General features: G+C 41.8%; 2 protein-coding genes across 14 annotated transcripts in view; one reads left to right on the top strand and one right to left on the bottom strand.

The window, feature by feature from the left end:
• Positions 1-11,192, top strand: part of MLH1 (mutL homolog 1) — a 51,223-nt gene extending 40,031 nt beyond the window's left edge. For both annotated transcript variants that reach the window (XM_019946881.2, XM_033864550.2), the window contains 6 exons: positions 3,606-3,714; positions 4,585-4,648; positions 8,070-8,234; positions 8,798-8,890; positions 9,187-9,300; positions 10,880-11,192. In XM_019946881.2, the coding sequence (XP_019802440.1) occupies positions 3,606-3,714; positions 4,585-4,648; positions 8,070-8,234; positions 8,798-8,890; positions 9,187-9,300; positions 10,880-11,047 (713 nt within the window). In that variant the 3' untranslated portion in view covers positions 11,048-11,192. The remainder of the gene's footprint in view (positions 1-3,605; positions 3,715-4,584; positions 4,649-8,069; positions 8,235-8,797; positions 8,891-9,186; positions 9,301-10,879) is intronic.
• Positions 11,193-13,530: 2,338 nt separating this feature from the next.
• The window catches only part of LRRFIP2 (LRR binding FLII interacting protein 2), a 117,920-nt gene continuing 112,682 nt past the window's right edge, over positions 13,531-18,768 (bottom strand). For all 12 annotated transcript variants that reach the window (XM_073810990.1, XM_073810978.1, XM_073810980.1 and 9 more), the window contains 4 exons: positions 17,528-17,648; positions 14,887-14,966; positions 14,214-14,318; positions 13,531-13,789 (listed from right to left, as the gene is read on the bottom strand). In XM_073810990.1, coding sequence (XP_073667091.1) covers positions 13,679-13,789; positions 14,214-14,318; positions 14,887-14,966; positions 17,528-17,648 — 417 coding nt within the window. In that variant the 3' untranslated portion in view covers positions 13,531-13,678. The remainder of the gene's footprint in view (positions 13,790-14,213; positions 14,319-14,886; positions 14,967-17,527; positions 17,649-18,768) is intronic.

Raw genomic sequence — 18,768 nt, 5'->3', positions numbered from 1 at the left:
AGCCCCCACCTGTATCAGCAGATAGGTGTCTCAGGTTCAGAAGTGCAGAGCTGTGGTACTGACTGTGCATGTCTTTTTCTGTTCTAACTGCTGCAAACTGGTTGCTGTGTTCTCTGAGGTTCTGAACCTCCCCCTCTGTCCTGGTTGATTCCCCACTGGTGACGGGACTTCCCAGGGTACAGAAACCTTTCCTCTTCTACAGCTTCATCCCAGGGATGCAGGTCCTGTCCCGATTCCTTTCTCGCTTTCTTATTTATTTATTTATTTTTTTGCCCCACTTGGTTACTTGGAGATTTTCTTGCCCTTTCAGAGGTCTAAGGTCTTCTGCCAGTGTTCAGTAGGTATCCTGTGAGAATTGTTCACATGTAGATGTATTTTTGTTGTATTTGTGGGAGGAGGTGAGCTTCATGTCCTAGTACTCTGCCATCTTGATCACTCCTCTACCACACATTGGCCTTTTAATCTTATTTAGGAAATTCTTTCTATCTCTGGGATAATTAAATCTATATTCTTATATTGTCTCCTAAAATGCTTATACTTAAATCTCTAGTCCACCTGGAATTAATTTTTGGTATATGGTGTTATAGTCACAGTTTCCATGTGTATATCTCATTGTTCCATATTATGTTGTTACTGTCAGTTTGTTTGGGTTTAGCCAATATTTTCTGCTCATAATTCTTTTCCTCAGACCTTTCATGGTCTGCCCAAAGCACCTCCTTCTGTGGGGCCTGAGATGGCAAGCTGAGTTTTGCTTTGTCTAATCCATCTTTATTTTGATAAGTTTCTTTGCTGGGTTTAAAATTCCAGATTGGCAATTATTTTTTTCTCAATGCATTGAAGGTGTTATTTTATCAGTCGTTGGCTTCTATTGTTGCTGTTGAAAATTCAGCTGTCAGTCTTATATTTTAATACTTTGTGGGTATTCTCTCTTTTCTCTCTGAGAGCTTTTAAGATCTCTTTAGTGTCCTGCTTATCTCAGGTGTGGATTTTGTTGGGCTTCCTGGAGCTGAGGTTTGGTGTCTTTCATCACTTCTGGGATATTCTCTGATCTTTTGTCTTGAGAGTCTCCAGTTACTGTCTCTCCCTGTCCCCTGCCCCTTCCGGGACTTACTTACATATTTATTCTTCTCCATATTGCATAAGCTGTCTTTCATATTTTCCATTTCTTTGTCTCTCTGTGCTGCACTTCGGATAATTTTTTTAGATCTCCCTTACCATTAATTACCTTGCCAACTTTGTCCACTCTGTTCAGTCTATCTTGATTTTTTTTTTTAGAGTATTTTCCCCCTTTATTGTGGTAATGTTCATGCCATTTTTTTTTTTAGACAATTTATTTAATTTTGGCTGTGTTGGGTCTTCGTTTCTGTGCGAGGGCTTTCTCTAGTTGTGGCAAGCGGGGGCCACTCTTCATCGCGGTGCGGGGGCCACTCTTCATTGCGGTGTGCGGGCCTCTCACTATCGCGGCCTCTCTTGTTGCGGAGCACAGGCTCCAGACACACAGGCTCAGTAGTTGTGGCTCACGGGCCTAGTTGCTCCGCGGCATGTGGGATTCTCCCAGACCAGGGCTCGAACCCGTGTCCCCTGCATTAGCAGGCAGATTCTCAACCACTGCGCCACCAGGGAAGCCCCAGTCTATCTTGATTTTTAATTTCAGTTATTATGTTTTTTATTTTTAGAAATTTTGTTTTTTTTTGAAATCTCCTTGATCATTTTTAATATAAACTTATTTTTATTAACTTTGGTTTAAATTTTTAAGATTGAGTCAGAATAAAATCATTTTCCCCATTGTTTACCATGGTATTTTGACCCCCACCTGTTAGCGTATTAAAATACAAAAGATGTTGTATCACGTGACCTTGCCAAAGGTGCAGATAGAGACAGTTCTACTTTTTTCCTTTCATATTTTTATACTGTTTCCTTGCCTCACTACAGTGGTTAGGACCACCAGTACAACGTCAAATAGGATGAGTGAGCATGGGTGTTAATTATCTTGTTCTCCATTGTGGAAAGAACACATTCAGTATTTAACCATTAAACATGATGTTAGCTGGAGGTTTTTCATAGATGCCCTTTTCAGATTAAGGAAGTTATTTTCTGTTCCTAGTTTGTTGAGAGTTTTTAATTATAAATTGTTGTTGTCTAATACTCTTTCTATATCTAAAATGATCATGTGTTTCTCATTTATTCTGTTAATATGGTGAGATTTTCCAGACGCTAAATCACCTTGCTTTCCTGGGCTTATCTCTTCTTGATTGTATTATTCTTTTTTTTTTTTTTAATATATTGCTGGATTTAATTTGCTGATGTTTTGTTTAGGATTTTTGCACCTATGACTGTAAAGGATATTGGTCTAAAATTTTCCTTTTTTCAATGTCTTCTCAGGTTTGGTATTAGGGTTATGCTAACCTTGTGAGGTAGGAATTATTCTTCCTTTATTTTTTGAAAGAGTTTATGTAAGATTGGTGTTATTTCTGTTTCCTTTTTCTATTTATTTTTTAAATTGCACTATAGTTGATCTACAATATTAGTTTCAGATGTACAGCAGTCATTCAGTTACACACACACACACACACACACACATTCTTTTTCAGATTCTTTTCCATTCTAGGTTATTACAAGATGTTGAATATAGTTCGCTGTGGTATGCAGTAGGTCCTTGTTTTATATATAGTAGTGTATATCTGTTAATCCCATAATCCTAATTAATCCCCACCTGCTTTCCTCTTTGGTAACCATAAATTTGTTTTCTTTGTGTGTGAGTCTGTTTCTGTTTTGTAAATAAGTTTATTTGTATTATTTTTTAGATTCCACATGTAAGTGATACCATATTTGTCTTTCCTTGATCAGTTTTGATAGTCTCCTGTCACTTATTCAATGTTTTAATACCTCTTAAGCATACTGAACATGCTTATTATTTTATCATCTTTGCCAATATTTCCAGTCTCTAAAACTTGGCAGATGTGATTCTGTGATTTCTTCTGGATTCTAATTCTTGGTGCCTAGTTTCTTTGTGTATTTTGTAACTTTTTGACCACTAAGTCCTGGTACTTTATCTGTGAGGAATTATTTGAAGTCTGGGTTGAAGATGAATTTCTCCAGAGAGAATTTGCATTTGATTCTATCAGGAACCTGGAGGAACAGTCAGCCCTGGAATCAGTTTAAACTAAAATCTCCACTTTAAGTTGTCAAGCAACCTGCTTAGTGTGAATCCTGGCTGCAAAAGGGGAAGTGGCCTCCTGTTACAGTCCACATTTCGCAACATTCCTAGGCTTCTGTTTTTCTTTCTCTACACCTCAGAGCCTGCAAAAACTGAAGTTCTTGATACCTGCAGTTCCTCCAGTGTCTTTGGATAAAGCTGGTTTCAGAGCTCTTGTTACTTCTCTGGCTTCCTGCTTTGTCTTGGATGGTGATCTTTGAGTATTCCTAAATCTTTTGGCAATTCCTTGTTGCATTTTGAAAGATTAGTTCTATCTTATTCCTTCTTTGTGTGTACTTTCAGCAAGAGGTTCCATTCAGGTACCTGTTTGTTGTCTCTAGTTCTGGTGCTTTGGGCTGCAGAGAGGTGTTGGTGGGGTGCAGTTACTGACCTGTGTCTTGTTTTCCAGCTCTCCGGGAGGTGCTGCGTAACCACTCATTTGTGGGCTGTGTGAATCCTCAGTGGGCCTTGGCACAGCATCAGACCAAGTTATACCTTCTCAACACCACCAAACTTAGGTAAATCGGTGCGGATGTGAAAAAAGCAGAGCTGCTAGAAGAGTAGTCCTGGAGGCAGAGGCAGGAAAAGCCGGGGAGAGCAGGATGACATAGTTGGAAAGGGCCCTGGCTTTAGAGTCACATGTCGTTTCACATCTGGGCTCAACCATTTACCATTTATGTGACCATGGACAAGTCACTTTCCTAATCTGTGTCTCGGATTTCTCATCTGTAAGATGAGAAATTTGGGTTATTACTACTTAACTTGCAGGGTTTTGTGAAGGTAAAATTACATGAGATGCCTGGGTTTGCTAGATGCCCAGTGCTCAATAAAAGTTGGCTGCTGTGAACTGGGTGCTAAGGGCTTAGTGCTGGTGGAGCATTGCAGCGTGTGCTGTGTACAGCAGGGTACTGTGGGAGATGCTCTGGCGGACGTCTGCTGCACCGCCCACTCTCAGCCCTTTAAATCCAACTGATTGGATTTAAAACCGGGGTCACGTCCCTGCCCTCCCTATACAGCCCATATTTTTTAAATGGTGAGTTGTAAAAGAAGTGATTTATAGGATTCTTTGCAAGTGGGGAAAAGGTGCGCAAACAAAAACTCCTTCTTAACTTTATCACTACTGAGTGTTAGAACCTTTTACAGCACCAGAGGGGTGGGGACGGAGCACGGGTGATGACAAGGCAGATGGTCTTAGTGGTCTGACCTGTGTGCAGAGGCCGGCCACCAAAGCCCTGGTGGAGCAGGAGATCCCAGGACTGTTAGGCCACCGCAAAGCAGCACATCTCTGTCCTACCCGTCTCGGGTTATCTCTCCCATTTTGTCCCTACTGCTTGGCTCTGAAGCATGGATTCAGCTTTTCCTTAATGTCACTTCATTTTTATTTTCAGTGAAGAACTGTTCTACCAGATTCTCATTTATGATTTTGCCAATTTTGGTGTTCTGAGGTTATCGGTAAGTTTATTTCCTGGTTCTCATTTCTGAAACTTCAACAACTGGTCATTTCTGAAAATAGCTCTGCCTTATTATCTTATTTGTAGTATATTAAATTTTTCTAAATATGCTTAGAATAGTTTATTGTATGATTTGCATATGGAGGTATCTTCATATAGTTTTATACAAAGCAGAACAGTCATTTGGTAGCCAACTTAAATGTTTATTATTATTATTATAGAAATTAATACATATCTACTTAAGAAAACTTGGGAAGAGATAAAAATAGAAGTAAACATTCTTTAAAGCCCATGACCCAAACACAACTCCAGCTAACAAGTTTAGTCCATTTCTTTCAAGACCTTGTCATTGCCTAATTTTAATTTAGAGTTAAAAATCATACTATCTATGTAGTTTCATGTCTTCTTTTTACATCTGACATACTCTACAAAAAACCCTCTGGAATTTTTATTGGGATTGTGTTGAATCTATGGATCAATTTGGGGAGAAAATCTTTTGTTAATTTATCCCTTAATATTTCATATTTTTTGGATACTATTGTGACATTTTTATAAATTGTCAATCATTTGTTGCTACTATCTAGAAATACAAGTGTTTTGGTACATTAATCTTATATCTTGTGACCTAGTTAAACTCACTTAGTAGTTCTAGTAGCTTTTTTATTAACTCCAGTAGATTTTCTCCGTAGATGATCATAGCATCGGTGAGTAAAGACAGTTTTATTCCTTCCTTTCCAATCTGGATGCCTTTTCTTACTTTCTCTTGCTTGATTACACTGGCAAGAAGCTTAGTACAAGGTTGAACAGTAGTGGTGAGAATGGAAATCCTTCTCTTATTCCTGATCTTGGGGGAAGCATTCAGTTTTTGACTATGAAGTATGCTTTCTGCCATCGGTTGGCTTTTTGTAGATGACCCTTAGGCGGTTGAGGAAGTTCCCTTCTATTCCTTGTTTGCTCAGAGTTTTTCTTCAGGAATGGATGCTGAATTTTTTCAGATGCTTCCTCTGTATCTGTTCAGATAATTGTATGGTTTTCCTTTTTTTAGTTTGTTACTATAGTGAATTACATTGATTGATTTTCATATTTTAAACCAGTCTTGCATTCCTGGGGTGAACCCTGCTTGTACATGATGTATTATCCTTTTTATATATTACTGGAATTGATTTGTCAAAATTTCGCTTACAACTTTTTTTTTTGGCTGGGCTGCGCGTCTTGTGGGATCTTAGTTCCCTGATCAGGGATTAAACCCGGGCCCCGGCAGTGAAAGTGTGGAGTCCTAACCACTGGACCACCAGGGAAGTCCCTTGTTTACAACTCGTAACATCTGCATTCACGAATGATATTGGTGTGTAGTTTTCTTGTATTGTCTTTGTCTGGTTTTGGTATGGGGTAATGCTGGCCTCATAGAATGAGTTGGGAAATACTTTTTCCTTTTCCATCTTCCAAAAGAGTTTGTGTAGAATTCTTTATTCCTTAAATGTTTGGTAAAATTCATCAGTGAAGCCATTTGGGCCTGGAGATTTCCTCACAGGAAGATTTTTAACTAAAAATTCAATTTCTTTCATAGATATAGAGCTATTCATGTTAGCTTTTTCTTGAGTGAGCCTTGGTATTTGGTTTCTTTCAAGGAATTTGTCCGTTTAAGTTTTCAAATTTATTGCCATAAAGTTCAGAATATTTTTTATTCTTTTAATGTCTGTAGATCTGTACTGATGTACTGTACTCTGTCATTCCTAATATTGGTAATTTATATCTTTTTAACTTGATCAGTCTGGCTGAGGGTTTGATCTCAACTGATTTTTTGTTTCATTGATTTTTCTGTTAATTTTCTGATTTCTATTTCATTGCTACCTGCTCTGATCTTTATATTTCCTTTCCTCTACTTACTTTAATTTGTTTTTCTGTTTCAGAAGCTGAAACAGGTCACTGATTTGAGATCTTTCTTTTCTAGTATAGGTGTTAAGTACTATAAATTTCTCCCAAGTGCTGCTTTAGCAGCTTCCCACACATTTTGATAAGTTGTTTTCATTTTCATTCAGTTCAGAATACTTTCTAAATTCCCTTTTGATTTTTTCTTTGACCCTCGCATTATTTAGAAGTATATTACTTAGTTTCTAATTACTTGGGGATTTTCCAGAGATCTGGTATTGATTTCTAATTTAATTCCATTTAAAAAAAGTTATTTCATTTTATTTTTTGGCTGCATTGAGACTTCGTTGCTGAACGTGGGCTTTCTGTAGTTGCTGCAAGCAGGGGCCACTCTTCGTTATGGTGTGTGGGCTTCTCATTGCGGTTGCTTTTCTTGTTGCGGAGCACGGGCTCTAGGTGCACAGGCTTCAGTAGTTGTGGCTTGCGGGCTCTAGAGCACAGGCTCAGTAGTTGTGGTGCACAGTCTTAGTTGCTCCTTGGCATGTGGGATCTTCCCGGACCAGGACTCGAACCCATGTCCCCTGTGTTGGTAGGCGGATTCTCAACCACTGCGCCACCAGGGAACCCCTTAATTCCATTTTTGCAGAGAACATATTGGAATCCTTTTACACTTATTGAGACTTGTTTTGTGGCCCAGAATATAGTCTATGTTGGTAAATACTTTATGTGCACTTGAAAATGGGCTTGTTGAGTAGAATATTCTATAAATGGCAGGTGTATCAAGTTGATAGTGATGCTCAAATCTTCTGTATCCTGATTTTCTGTCTACTTGTTCTGTCAGTTATTGGGGAAAGGATATTGAAGCCTCCATGTAGTTGTGTCTATTTCTCTTCACAGTTCTGTTTTATCCTTCATATATTTTAAAGCTCTGTTATTGAGTGCATAGACATTTAGGATTGTTAGGTCTTTTTGTTAATTGACTCCTCTGTTGTTATGAAAAAGTAAGAACAGTGTATTGTGGGTTTATAATATGTAAAATGTATGACAACAGTTACAATGTCTGAAGGAGAGCAATGGAAGAAAATTTAGGCATCTTATTTTTCACAATAGATTACAGTCTTCTTCCTAATCAGATGATTTACCTGAAATGTCATTCGATTTAACTCACTCTCCCTCCCCCTTGCTTTAGTTATGGGTAAGGCAGTAGGAAGAAATGAATGATCTGCTTCGTGTCTGCCTTGTGATTTTCTAGAAATACGAAATTGGGGTCCTTAAAGCTACACAGAAGGAAAGTGCCGCCTCACGGCCTCGCCTTTCCCACCTGTTCAGCAGGTCTTTTTGTTGGTCACACCTTCTCTGTTGCAATGGCCATTGGTGAGGAGGAGGAGGATGAGCTTCTGTTGTGGATTTTCAGGTGTTTTCTTTGGGGGAACTGCAGAATGAGTGTTAGATTTGTCGCTTCTCACCTGCTGTTGTGAAGATGGTTTTGTGGGAATTCAGGCTGCGTTGGATGCCCTGTTATGCTCATCCCTAATGTTTTTGATCCGTCCTAGGAGCCAGCACCACTCTTTGACCTCGCCATGCTTGCCTTAGATAGTCCTGAGAGTGGCTGGACAGAGGAAGATGGTCCCAAAGAAGGACTTGCCGAATACATTGTTGAGTTTCTGAAAAAGAAGGCTGAGATGCTTGCAGACTACTTCTCTTTGGAGATTGATGAGGTGGGCGACGGTCATTTTTATACCTCCATTGTATTCTTCAGATAAGAGTCAAGTTCTGTAGTTGGTCCAGGATCAGGACAAGAAGGCTGGGCCCCCTCTCAGAAGCAGCCTGTGACCTCTGTGACATCTTCACTCCCTATTTGCACTTCTAGGTTTCACAACTTTTATCATCCATTCGTGCCCATTCCTGTCCCCAGGGTGCAGGACCCAGGCAGGAGGGAGAGCTGAATCCCACGGTCCCTGCAGGCCCCAGTGAAGGAAATGATGCTTTGCCACTTGCTCTCCTAAGAGGTTTCTTCCTCTTACCCCTTGATTTCTGGGGCTTTCCTTGATGTGTTCTTTGGTTGGTGAGCAGATCCAAAGAGAAGGTGGCTCTGCTACATGTCAGGACAGAAAGCTCTAAGTGCTTAGTTCTGCTGCCCCCAGTGCCCAGCCTGGTCAAGCACCTGGTTGCCCAGAACGGCTGGTCTGAGGACAAGACCTGGAGGAAGCACCAGGGAGAATTTGTTTAAACTGTAACGGCATGATTTCTTATCCCGTCCTGGCCTTTTTTCCACAAGCAGGAAGGGAACCTGGTTGGATTACCCCTTCTGATCGACAACTACGTGCCCCCCTTGGAGGGTCTGCCTATCTTCATTCTCCGACTGGCCACTGAGGCAAGTGATGGAGCCAATCCTGATGACAGTCCTGTGGGTGTGTGAGTGTGTGTGTGGGGGGGCGGGGAGGGCACATGGCCCTACCGTCATCTGTAATGATGAAGAGGAAAAGGGTAGCATGGCTAAGGTCCCTCTCATCCCTGCCCACCCCAGCAATACTCAGTAGTTCCAACTTACAGCTTTAATGCCTAAAAAGTCACGTTTAGTTTTTAAGTTGTCTGTTATCTCCATTTAGAAATGAAATGTGTTTAAAGCACGTACCTATGTTGAGGTATTGAATTCTCTCTTTGGAGCAGGTGAACTGGGATGACGAAAAGGAATGTTTTGAAAGCCTTGGTAAAGAATGTGCGATGTTTTACTCCATCCGGAAGCAGTATGTGTCTGAGGAGTCGACGCTCTCAGGCCAGCAGGTATGAGGGTGTGCACTGGTGCCCGGGACTGGGGGCACAATCTTGCCCTCTCTAAATTCCTAGGATCCGCTGCATATAAGCTTCAAACACAGTGGTCAGCTCTTACGAGTTTTATTTCCTTCTGAAATATAGAAGGTGCCTCCAGAGTGACCTCACTGTCAGATGTACAAACACAAGCCATCGCAGTGAGAAATGGGAAGTTTCAGGGCTAGTGGGTGGACTGTATCTCCCATTGTGAGCCCAGAAGTGTGTAGCCTTAGCCTTCAGGTTCTGGGTCAGTCTCCCCAGTCTCTTTCGGCTTGTGCCTCACTCTGCCTCTGACCACTGCTGTGCCAGGAGGACACGGCTGTACTTGGGTCAGGGCCCCAGCTCTTACGGAAGGTCAGCCTGGGTTCCTCATGTTTCTGTGTCAGATGACAGTGCTCTTTCAATCCACAACTATTTTGGAGGGTTTGGCTGGGTGGGGGAGAGGGGGCTTTGAAATACAGGAGTACCTCAGAGGTTTTATTGGTTCCGTTTCAGACCACTGCAGTAAAGCTAGTTGCGCAAATTTTTTTGTTTCCCAGTGCATATAAAAGTTATGTTTATACTATATACTGTAGTCTGTTAAGTGTACAGTATATAGCACTGTCTCTAATAAAAAGCCAGTGTATATACCTAAATTAAAAAATGCTGTTAGAAAAATGGAGCCAGTAGGCTTGCTCAATGCAGGGTTGCCACAAACGTTCAATTTGTGTTTAAAAAGAAAAGAAAAAAAAAAAACCCGCAACAGTCTGCAAAGTGCAGTAAACTGAGGCCTGCCTGCAGTGTAAGAATGGAAGGGTGGGTACTTGATACACGTAACTGGCTCGGTGATTGCTCCTAGTCCTCCTCTGAGATGACATGCTGTTTCTCCAGCTTCATGGGTGAGGAAGCTAAGGGACAGTTTCAGTGGGTGCTCAAGGGTTCCCAGAGCCTGTGGGTGGTGGAGCGGAGATCCAGTCCCAGGTCGTGTTGGCCAGAGCCCCTGGAACCATCTCATTCCAATGGAGGTGGCAAGAAAGCACACTTACCAAACTGTGCTGAGAGTATCCCGTTTGATTGGAAACACTGACTTCAAGGTGAGGAAGGATGGATGGGAAAGAACATCTTCTTTTACATGAGGCAGCCTAAGGCTTAGATGTAGGAGGGGAAGGGTGGAGTAAAATAATCCTCATTTATTTTTTCATTTCTTACCTGTGGAGCTTTTTGGGAAATAGAACTACATTGAGACTCCAAATTTAGTGGTAATTACAGAATGTACTTCCTACTACTGCCATCCAAACATTATGTTAGATCCTGCTACAGTAAACACACTCTCCCTGAATGGTAACAGTTTCTATGGGAGGAAGCGTCACGAAAGCCACGACTGATTCTTTTCTTCCATCTCGTCTCTCTGCTCAGGCCTGTAGGATCCCTGAGAGGCTGGCCTAGAAAAGATACTTCACAAGCATTAGGTCACACAGCCTATTATAAGCCACCAAGACTCTCCAGGCCCAGTGCACATCAGCCAGGAAACCAGTGTAGACTGGGATGTGAACATCTAACATGTCTCTTTCAGAGTGAAGTGCCCAGCTCTACTCCAAACCCCTGGAAGTGGACTGTGGAGCATGTCGTCTATAAAGCCTTCCGCTCACACCTTCTGCCTCCGAAACATTTCACAGAAGATGGAAACATCCTGCAGCTTGCTAACCTGCCCGATCTATATAAAGTCTTCGAGAGGTGTTAACTATGGTCGTCTATGGCCTCTGGGATGGGTCGTTCCTCCTCTGTATCCCGACATTGGTAGGTTGAACTCACACTTGCATTTTAACTAGTAGCACTCCTTCATGCATGGTGGATTGACTATAAATAAATAGTCAAATTTGTCCTAACATGGTTTTTTATTTAATTTCATTACACTTGAAATTTTCCTAGATCCATTTTCACCTAGTGTATACTGATTGTGTTGAAGAATCCCAAAAGTAGTTTGAAAGCCTCCTGGACGTCTGATAAGAATTCTAAAAGGGCCTTAAAGACTTTATAGATCATGCATTGATTCGATTCTTTCTGTGTTCTGGTGAATTTCTAATATCAGGTGATAAATATTATGTTGGTTCAGGTGCCTTTTTAAAAAAGAGGTCCTGAACCTATAAGAGGTGCTGATGACATTGTCAGTTCAGCTTTCTGCGTAGTCACTCTATTAGTACCTTCAGTAACCAAAGCTAATTAATTTATTCTTAATTTAAAAATTTGAAGAAAATAGTTCTTGTCCAGTCCAAAACAGGCATGAGTTTTTAAGTTAGCTCACTTTGTTAATGGCTATCAATACTACCAGCTTAAGATAAAGGAATTTCTAGGTATTCTTGTTTGAAGGGTGTTGTAAAAATACAAACTGAAACTGTAAGTACCATTAAAATAAGCTACCTTAATATTAGCCTGCATTAATAGAAATGTGCAGTCAGCACAGGGAGGAAGAATGCCTATAGTTTTGAGGTAAAGTCCAGATTACAAGGCTCAGTGAAGAAAGTTCTGTGGAAAAGAAGAGAAGAGTCTATTTTACGAGAAGTGGAACCATTCCATTCGGAAAAGACTGACAACAAAACAGCTCCAGGAGGAGCACAGGCTGAGTGACCGTGGGTGGAGAGGAAGAGGGATTTCCAAGGCCTCAAGAGGTGGACTACACGATGTTTCAGTTCCAGGTATGTATGGGATTCTAGGATAAATCTGCATTTCAGAACATGCCTCGTCACTGCCCACTCCCACACATCAACTGAAAGAAAACTTATAGGAAATCATCTTAAAATATGGAAACCAATTTCCTGAATTATTTTATTTTTTAAAATTTATTTATTTTGGGCTGTGTTGGGTCTTCGTTGCTGCTTGTGGGCTTTCGCTAGTTGCAGCAAGCGGGGGCTACTCTTCGTTGCGGTGCGTGGGCTTCTCGTTGCGGTGGCTTCTCTTGTTGCGGAGCATGGGCTCTAGGTCCGTGGGCTTCAGTAGTTCTGGCGCATGGGCTTAGGTGCTCTGCGGTATGTGGGATCTTCCTGGACCAGGGCTCGAACCTGTGTCCCCTGCATTGGCAGGTGGATTCTTAAGCACTGCACCACCAGGGAAGCCCCTGGTTTCCATGTTTTAAACACAAAGAGCTAATTATTCTAAAGAAGGGAATAATTATTAGAGATTTTATTCATATTTAAGTTAACTTTATTACCTAGTTTCAAGTCTAATTTTATCTTATGTGGCCTTAATTCATTAGACTTTCCCCCATATTTTTTCCGTGTAAACACATTGAAGATACAATAATCATTTCCATAAAACCACCTCAATTCTGAGCGCAAAAGAGAATCACAAATACTGTAACATGGCTACGACTCGATGATAAAATCCTCAAACTGGGTGCCTTTAAAGATGAAACTGAAGTTCTTAAAAGAAATTCTATATTCCAGATTATTTTTCCTTAAGGAGAGAAAAGAGGGGTGAGCTAGGCGGGCATGATTGCCAATGACTAGTTTTAAAGGCTCCTCTAAGAAAATGAATGTGTCAGTAGCCAACTGTAGTCAGCAAAAGGGTATATTTAATAGAATCTTCAGGCTGACTTCCCACCTGCCTGGCCTGGCCTGCCCTCCCTCCCTCCCTCATCGGGCTGGTCTGAGGTTTCATTCCACAGATGAGCAGCAGATGAAATACTTTTCAAGATACAGCACAGTTGATGTGAAGACTAAGGACCCTACTCTTACTTTAAGAGTACAGGCCTTGGACTTCCCCTGCCCCATGCAACAAAGCAAGTTTTATATACACTCCCCATATCTTTTTCTAACATTTTCTTATATAAATTTAAATATCTTACAAAAAAAGGCTTTTTCCTCCAAACATATAAATTTGAGTGAAACATATATTCCCCACCTGTGAACTTGTGTCTTCACTAAAATATAAATGCTACCTGATATTAAGGGTAAATGTCTTTTGACCACTGGAGATCACTGAAGTCTGAATTGCACTGTGGAGAAGGCACTTGTGTTTTCTGAGGTCTCCAGGAAGTACCTCGGTGAGCGCTGAATCGCTGTCCTCCAGAACCCGTGCCAAAGCCTCCGAGTGCCCAGTCACTGAGGCAGCTGGGGAAAAATGGTGAGTAAACTTGATTCTAAAATTATGGAAATAAAAAATAATAACGGCATGGACCAATTCTTAGTCTAGAATCAAACTACCAACAAAATCCAAAGTGTTCATTCATGAAGATTCAAACCTGTTTCATTCTCTCATAAATTATAAAATACAAAGGTGGCTATTTTAATGACAAAGCTCAAACAGTCCTGAAAGGGGTTTGAGTGGACGAAAGATCAGTCCTTCCAGGCGGGGCCCGGGCAGTAGGGCGGCCTCCCTATTGCTGGGCCAGCAGTGCTGTCCTGTTGGCCTTCATCTTCTCCAGCCGCTTGGCCAGATGGCTGTTGGTCATCTCCATCTCCTCGATCTTGTCCAGTGCTGTTCGTAACTGGAGACAGGAAGACCTTGGTCACTTCACATGGTCAAAAACGAAACCCAGCGCTACTTTCCTCTCCAGTTTCTGGGAAGTGGAAGCACTGCATGCGATCCTGCAGTTGCGTTGTTTTTCAGGCAGCCAGAGGTGTTAACCAACGGTGCTGAACATTAATCAGAGAGGACATAGAGAAGCTGGAGAAACAGACCTCATCTAAACAAAAATAAAAACTCTCCTTTTTCTTATTATCTAACTGACCAAAACATAAAAGTAAATGACAGTCACTGTGTAGGTCAGAAACCAACACAGAACAATGATTCCACTGCTGTTTGACTAAGATTGGAGCCAGGATTAAATTCCTTATGCAGCAAAGAATTTATCTCCAAAGGATTTTTTCTTTTTAGGAAAGTATTCCAAGAAGCATAATAAAAGCAAGTACCTCTCGTTGTAGCTTCCTCTTTTCTGCTTTCAGTTCATCCTCGACTTTCTCCGCATTCTCAGCAGCGGTTTTGTATCTCAGCACCTGCCCCTCCAGGCGGCTAATCTGTAAATATGAGAACACAGGCCTCTGGTGCTGGCACTAGGAACCACCACTTTTTTGCAGCCAAGATGGAAATACAATGTCATGACAGATTCCAAGAATCTAACACTAACAAGTCCCCTCAGGGGGAGTCAGAGGTCCTCTCAGAACTCGACTGCTATTTATACATCTAGAACTGTCCCTAGAGAGGATGACAGCTGTAGTGTCATAATAGGGCCAATTTCCCACGTTAAGTTTTACGACAACCATATTGTTTAAAAGCCATAGTAACATCGCAGGAGGAGACTCCCCGATAGACTTTCTGAAATATACAATAAGGGATTATGTTATAAACTACAATCTTCTTGAAGGCTCTTGAAATAGCTACACGAAACAGAATTATAGCTTCAGTCTCATTCATTCATAGAAAAGGCTGAAATGCCCTATCAGGTGTTCTCCGCTGGCTTTTCCACTTTAGAGCTTTTATAGAGATACAACTGCAAAGGCAGCTCAAAAAACCTAGGCATTCATGGGGTTAATCACTGAGATGCAGGAAGCAGATGTGTTGGTACCGTACACAAGAAGGACTTACACTTTGCTCCAAGGTGGTTATATCCTGTTCTGCTTTTGAAAGCTTAAACTTGTACTCACTAATTTGTCTGTTGGCATCTCCTAGAACAGAAGAGAATAATAAACCATCTCACAGAGGTGAAGGTGTGAACGTGAGGCAGTGAGGCCCCCTGCAGTACAGGAGAGGACTCTGCAGAGGAAGAAGACAAAGCACACATGCACACAGGCAACTGCGGTATCTCCTGCAGCACAGGTTCTGGCGCATCTATGCTATGAGAAGCTCTAGCACTTGTGTTGCAACAGCATTTTAGAAGAAAATTCTCTCTTCACACCATGATGTGTGCAGGTAGAGGTTGAAGCAAGGAGCCCTGTCAGCGCAGCAGGGCCCCTGCCAACCTTACCTGCAGCCCCAGGGCCCAGGGAGCCTCTGTGCCCATGGGACCAGGCCCCCCCCACCCCGCTCCAGTTTCCCTGCCCCCAGCCCTACACCTTCCCATCTCCCCAGGTATCCTGCTCCCCCCCACAGCCCAAGTGCCCTTTTCTCCCCACCTCTGATCTAAGTCTAACCAACTTTAAGGTCCTGCTCAAGGTCCTGCTGAATTTTCACCTCCTTCATGACTCTCCTTAGTTAACTAGAGCTTCTCCTTCCTTTGTTGCATTTTTTTGGACTCTCTTTTATGACATCATGCTTTCCTAACATTATATAGATATGTAAGGACAGGGGCCGAGTTTTGGCTTCTTGAATCTACCTCTGTTTCTAGCCAAGTGCTTTGCACGTAATGTACGCTTAATATTGACTGAAAATAAATACTTTTCAGTAATATGTTGTGATAATGTGTTAAGGATAGAGCTATAAATCATTAGCTGTATATCTGACCTAAGAAGCAAACCATTTAAAATGAGAAGCTTAGAAATGCTGGGGGAGAAAAATTCCAGCAATCCAAATTTAACAAAAATCACTCTGAACTAATTACATTGTAATAGGAATCATAAGGTTTGCAGGAGATAAACCAAATCTACCCTACTTAAGAACTTTTCTACTTTTCCATAAAACTAAGGTTAAAACTACCTACATAATCTTTAATGCAAAAGGTTTTTCTAATTGGATAATTACTGTCACCCTAAAATTAATGTGGTTATAAAAGCCTCTCCCCAAAAGCCATCTCTGGTAGCGAAAGAGAACTACTCCCATTTCTGGGCCTAAAACTGAAGCTTTAGGATACTGTTTTTTAATTCTTAACTCCAGCAACTTATTATCAAAATGTGCTGCTTCCTTCTCACCAAACCACTCATTCCTTCCTGTTTTCAAAAGTATAAATCCCTGGTCTCAGCCATTTATTTCATGCGTGTTCTGAAATTCCATCCCCAAACACCATGCTTACAGACAAGGCAGCTGTCCAGAACTGAGAGTCACCAGGTTCCTGTCCCGGCCTCCGGTGCAGGGGAGCTGCCTGCTTCTGTCGCTACATGCCAGGCCCGGCCCAGCCCAGCCCTGCCCGGCCCTGCTCTGCTCACCTGGGTCACAGCCCCACCCCAGTCACTTGCCCTGCTTGCCACAGACGCCAGCTCTGTCGTGGTGCCTGCTCTGGGAAGATGTCACACATCAATGCACACCCATTCCTCCTCAATATGATTCCTTTTGAATTTGCTGTTTTAGGTCAAACTCTTACAAATCTGTGCACTGCCCTCTTTCTAAGACTGTTGGCGGCCACTGGACTGTTTTGGTCACTATCACAACCTCCTAACTAGTCAACCTACCTTTTGTTATGCCCCTCTTTTCATCTACCCTCCACTCCAAATCGGTATTTCTAGAACAAAATATTTGAACTATATCACAAGGGTTCCAACTGATATCCAATAGAGGAAATGATACTAACCTCAAAAGTTAATAGTAATAAGTTAGTTTTAATAAGCCTGGTTCAAAAAGCTTGTCTATTTGCCCTAACTCAGAATATTTAGATAAAAGGGCCATGGAATAACCACTATTTTAAAATAAGTTATCAGAAAAGCCTTATTCAAATTGGAAAAATAAGTGTCTCCCCTGTGTGATTATACATTATCTAACTGTATATGAATGGCTGCTAAAATCTCCCCGCTGTGGGGATTACTGTGACTACCGTAGGCACTTTAAAATAATATGGGGTCAAAAGTAGAAAGGCAGAACAACTGAAATAATTTGGGTAAACTGAGTAGGCTTACTTTGTGGCCTTGGTTTAAATTCCATCTAATAAAGATTAATTTGGGTTAACAAGACTACTTCTGGGAAAATTCTGAAACTACTCCAGAGTAGTGTGAGTTAGTCCCAAATATATTCCCCTCCAGTTATCTAAGATAAATTCCATAGAAAAACATGTCATTAGGAAGGGTGCTTACAGATGACCCGGCGATGTGGAAAAGGATAGTGTCATGATGTCACTATTTGCAAAATGTTCTAGAAATCACTTTGCCAGGAAGCGGGGAGAGCATTACCTCTCAGGCCTTGTCACCCCACGAAGCACACAGCCTAGTAGAAACCTCTTCAGTTCCATGACTGACCAGGATGGCTTTTCTAGTCCAGCTGAGAACTAACCAGTCTTCAGAACTGCAGGCTCTAACAGCCTGCTCACAACCACGTCCCGGACACAGCCCCACGCAGGTCAGTGGCGGCCCGGCCCCAGCCTTACTCTGCATTTCGATGAGCTGCAGGTCCGAGCCATTCTGCAGTCCCGCCAGGTCACCTGCTGTGCCATCGTTCCTGGAGCACTTCTGCTGTTCCTCCTCCAACTGCAGCTTCAGTTTTCTAATCTGAAGAGGAAGTAAAGGCTTATGCGTGAGATCCAGTCTCTCAAATGAAACAGATGCTTGGCCTGGTGTCCACATCTTAGAATAAGGCCACAAATCATTCATTCAGAAACTGTTTCCTGGAGTGCCTGCCATGGGGCACGCTGTGCTCAGGTGCTGGAGATCAGCTACGAGCTAATTATCAAAAGGAGCAAGCTCCAGGACCAGGTGTCCCAGTTAAAACAGCCATATTTTATTATTTGTGCGGGTCTGTGGAAAAGTACATCTTAGGAGTTCCTTTTTGTTATTTTTTATTAAAAATGGAAAATTCATGGGCAGTTAGAGGTTTCTTGTTTAGAGTTAGGTTAAATATTCTTATTTAGAAAAACTGTATAAAGAAATAATTGGAAATATATTTTTGAGTTCAGCTACGTAATCTACCTTATTTTACCCAAAATAAAGGACATTCATAGCAGCTTATTCATTAATAGCCCCAAACAAGAAACAACTGAAATGTCCATCAAGAGAAGGATAAGTAAATTGCGGTCGATTTATACAATGGAATTACTACTCAGCCAAAGAAGGGAACATACTACTAATACGTGCAGCAACAAGGTGAATCTCAAACTGAGTATATGCTGCGTGAAAAACTCCAGAAAATGCAAACTGAAGGGACAAAAAGCAGGTCAGTGGTTGCCTGGAGAGAGGGAGGGAGGTGGGAGGGGAAGGAAGGTTTACAAAGGGACACAGGAACTTTGGCGAAGTTATGGATATTTTCACCATCTTGATGGTGGTGATGGTTTCACAGGTATTGCTGTGAGTTAAACTGTCCCCCCAAATTCGTATTTTGCAGTCCTAAGCCCCAGTACCTCAGAATGTGACCTTATTTGGAAACAGTCACGGCAGAGGCACTTAGTTGAGATGAAGTTACACTGGAATAGGGTGGGCCCCTAGTCCAATATGACTGGTGTCCTTATAAGAAGAATGCCACATGAAGAGACAGACAGGCACAGAGGGAATATGTGCTAAGACAGAGAATGTCATCTACAAGCCAAGGGACCCCAAAGATGGGCAGCAAAATGCCAGAAGCTAGAAGAGAGGCCTGGAACTGACTTCCCGTCACAGGCCTCAGAAGGAACCCACA

This window comes from Tursiops truncatus, chromosome 10, assembly GCF_011762595.2.
Source record: "Tursiops truncatus isolate mTurTru1 chromosome 10, mTurTru1.mat.Y, whole genome shotgun sequence".
In the NCBI taxonomy this organism is placed as follows: Eukaryota; Metazoa; Chordata; class Mammalia; order Artiodactyla; family Delphinidae; genus Tursiops; species Tursiops truncatus.
This window is presented reverse-complemented; position numbering and strand designations above follow the sequence as displayed.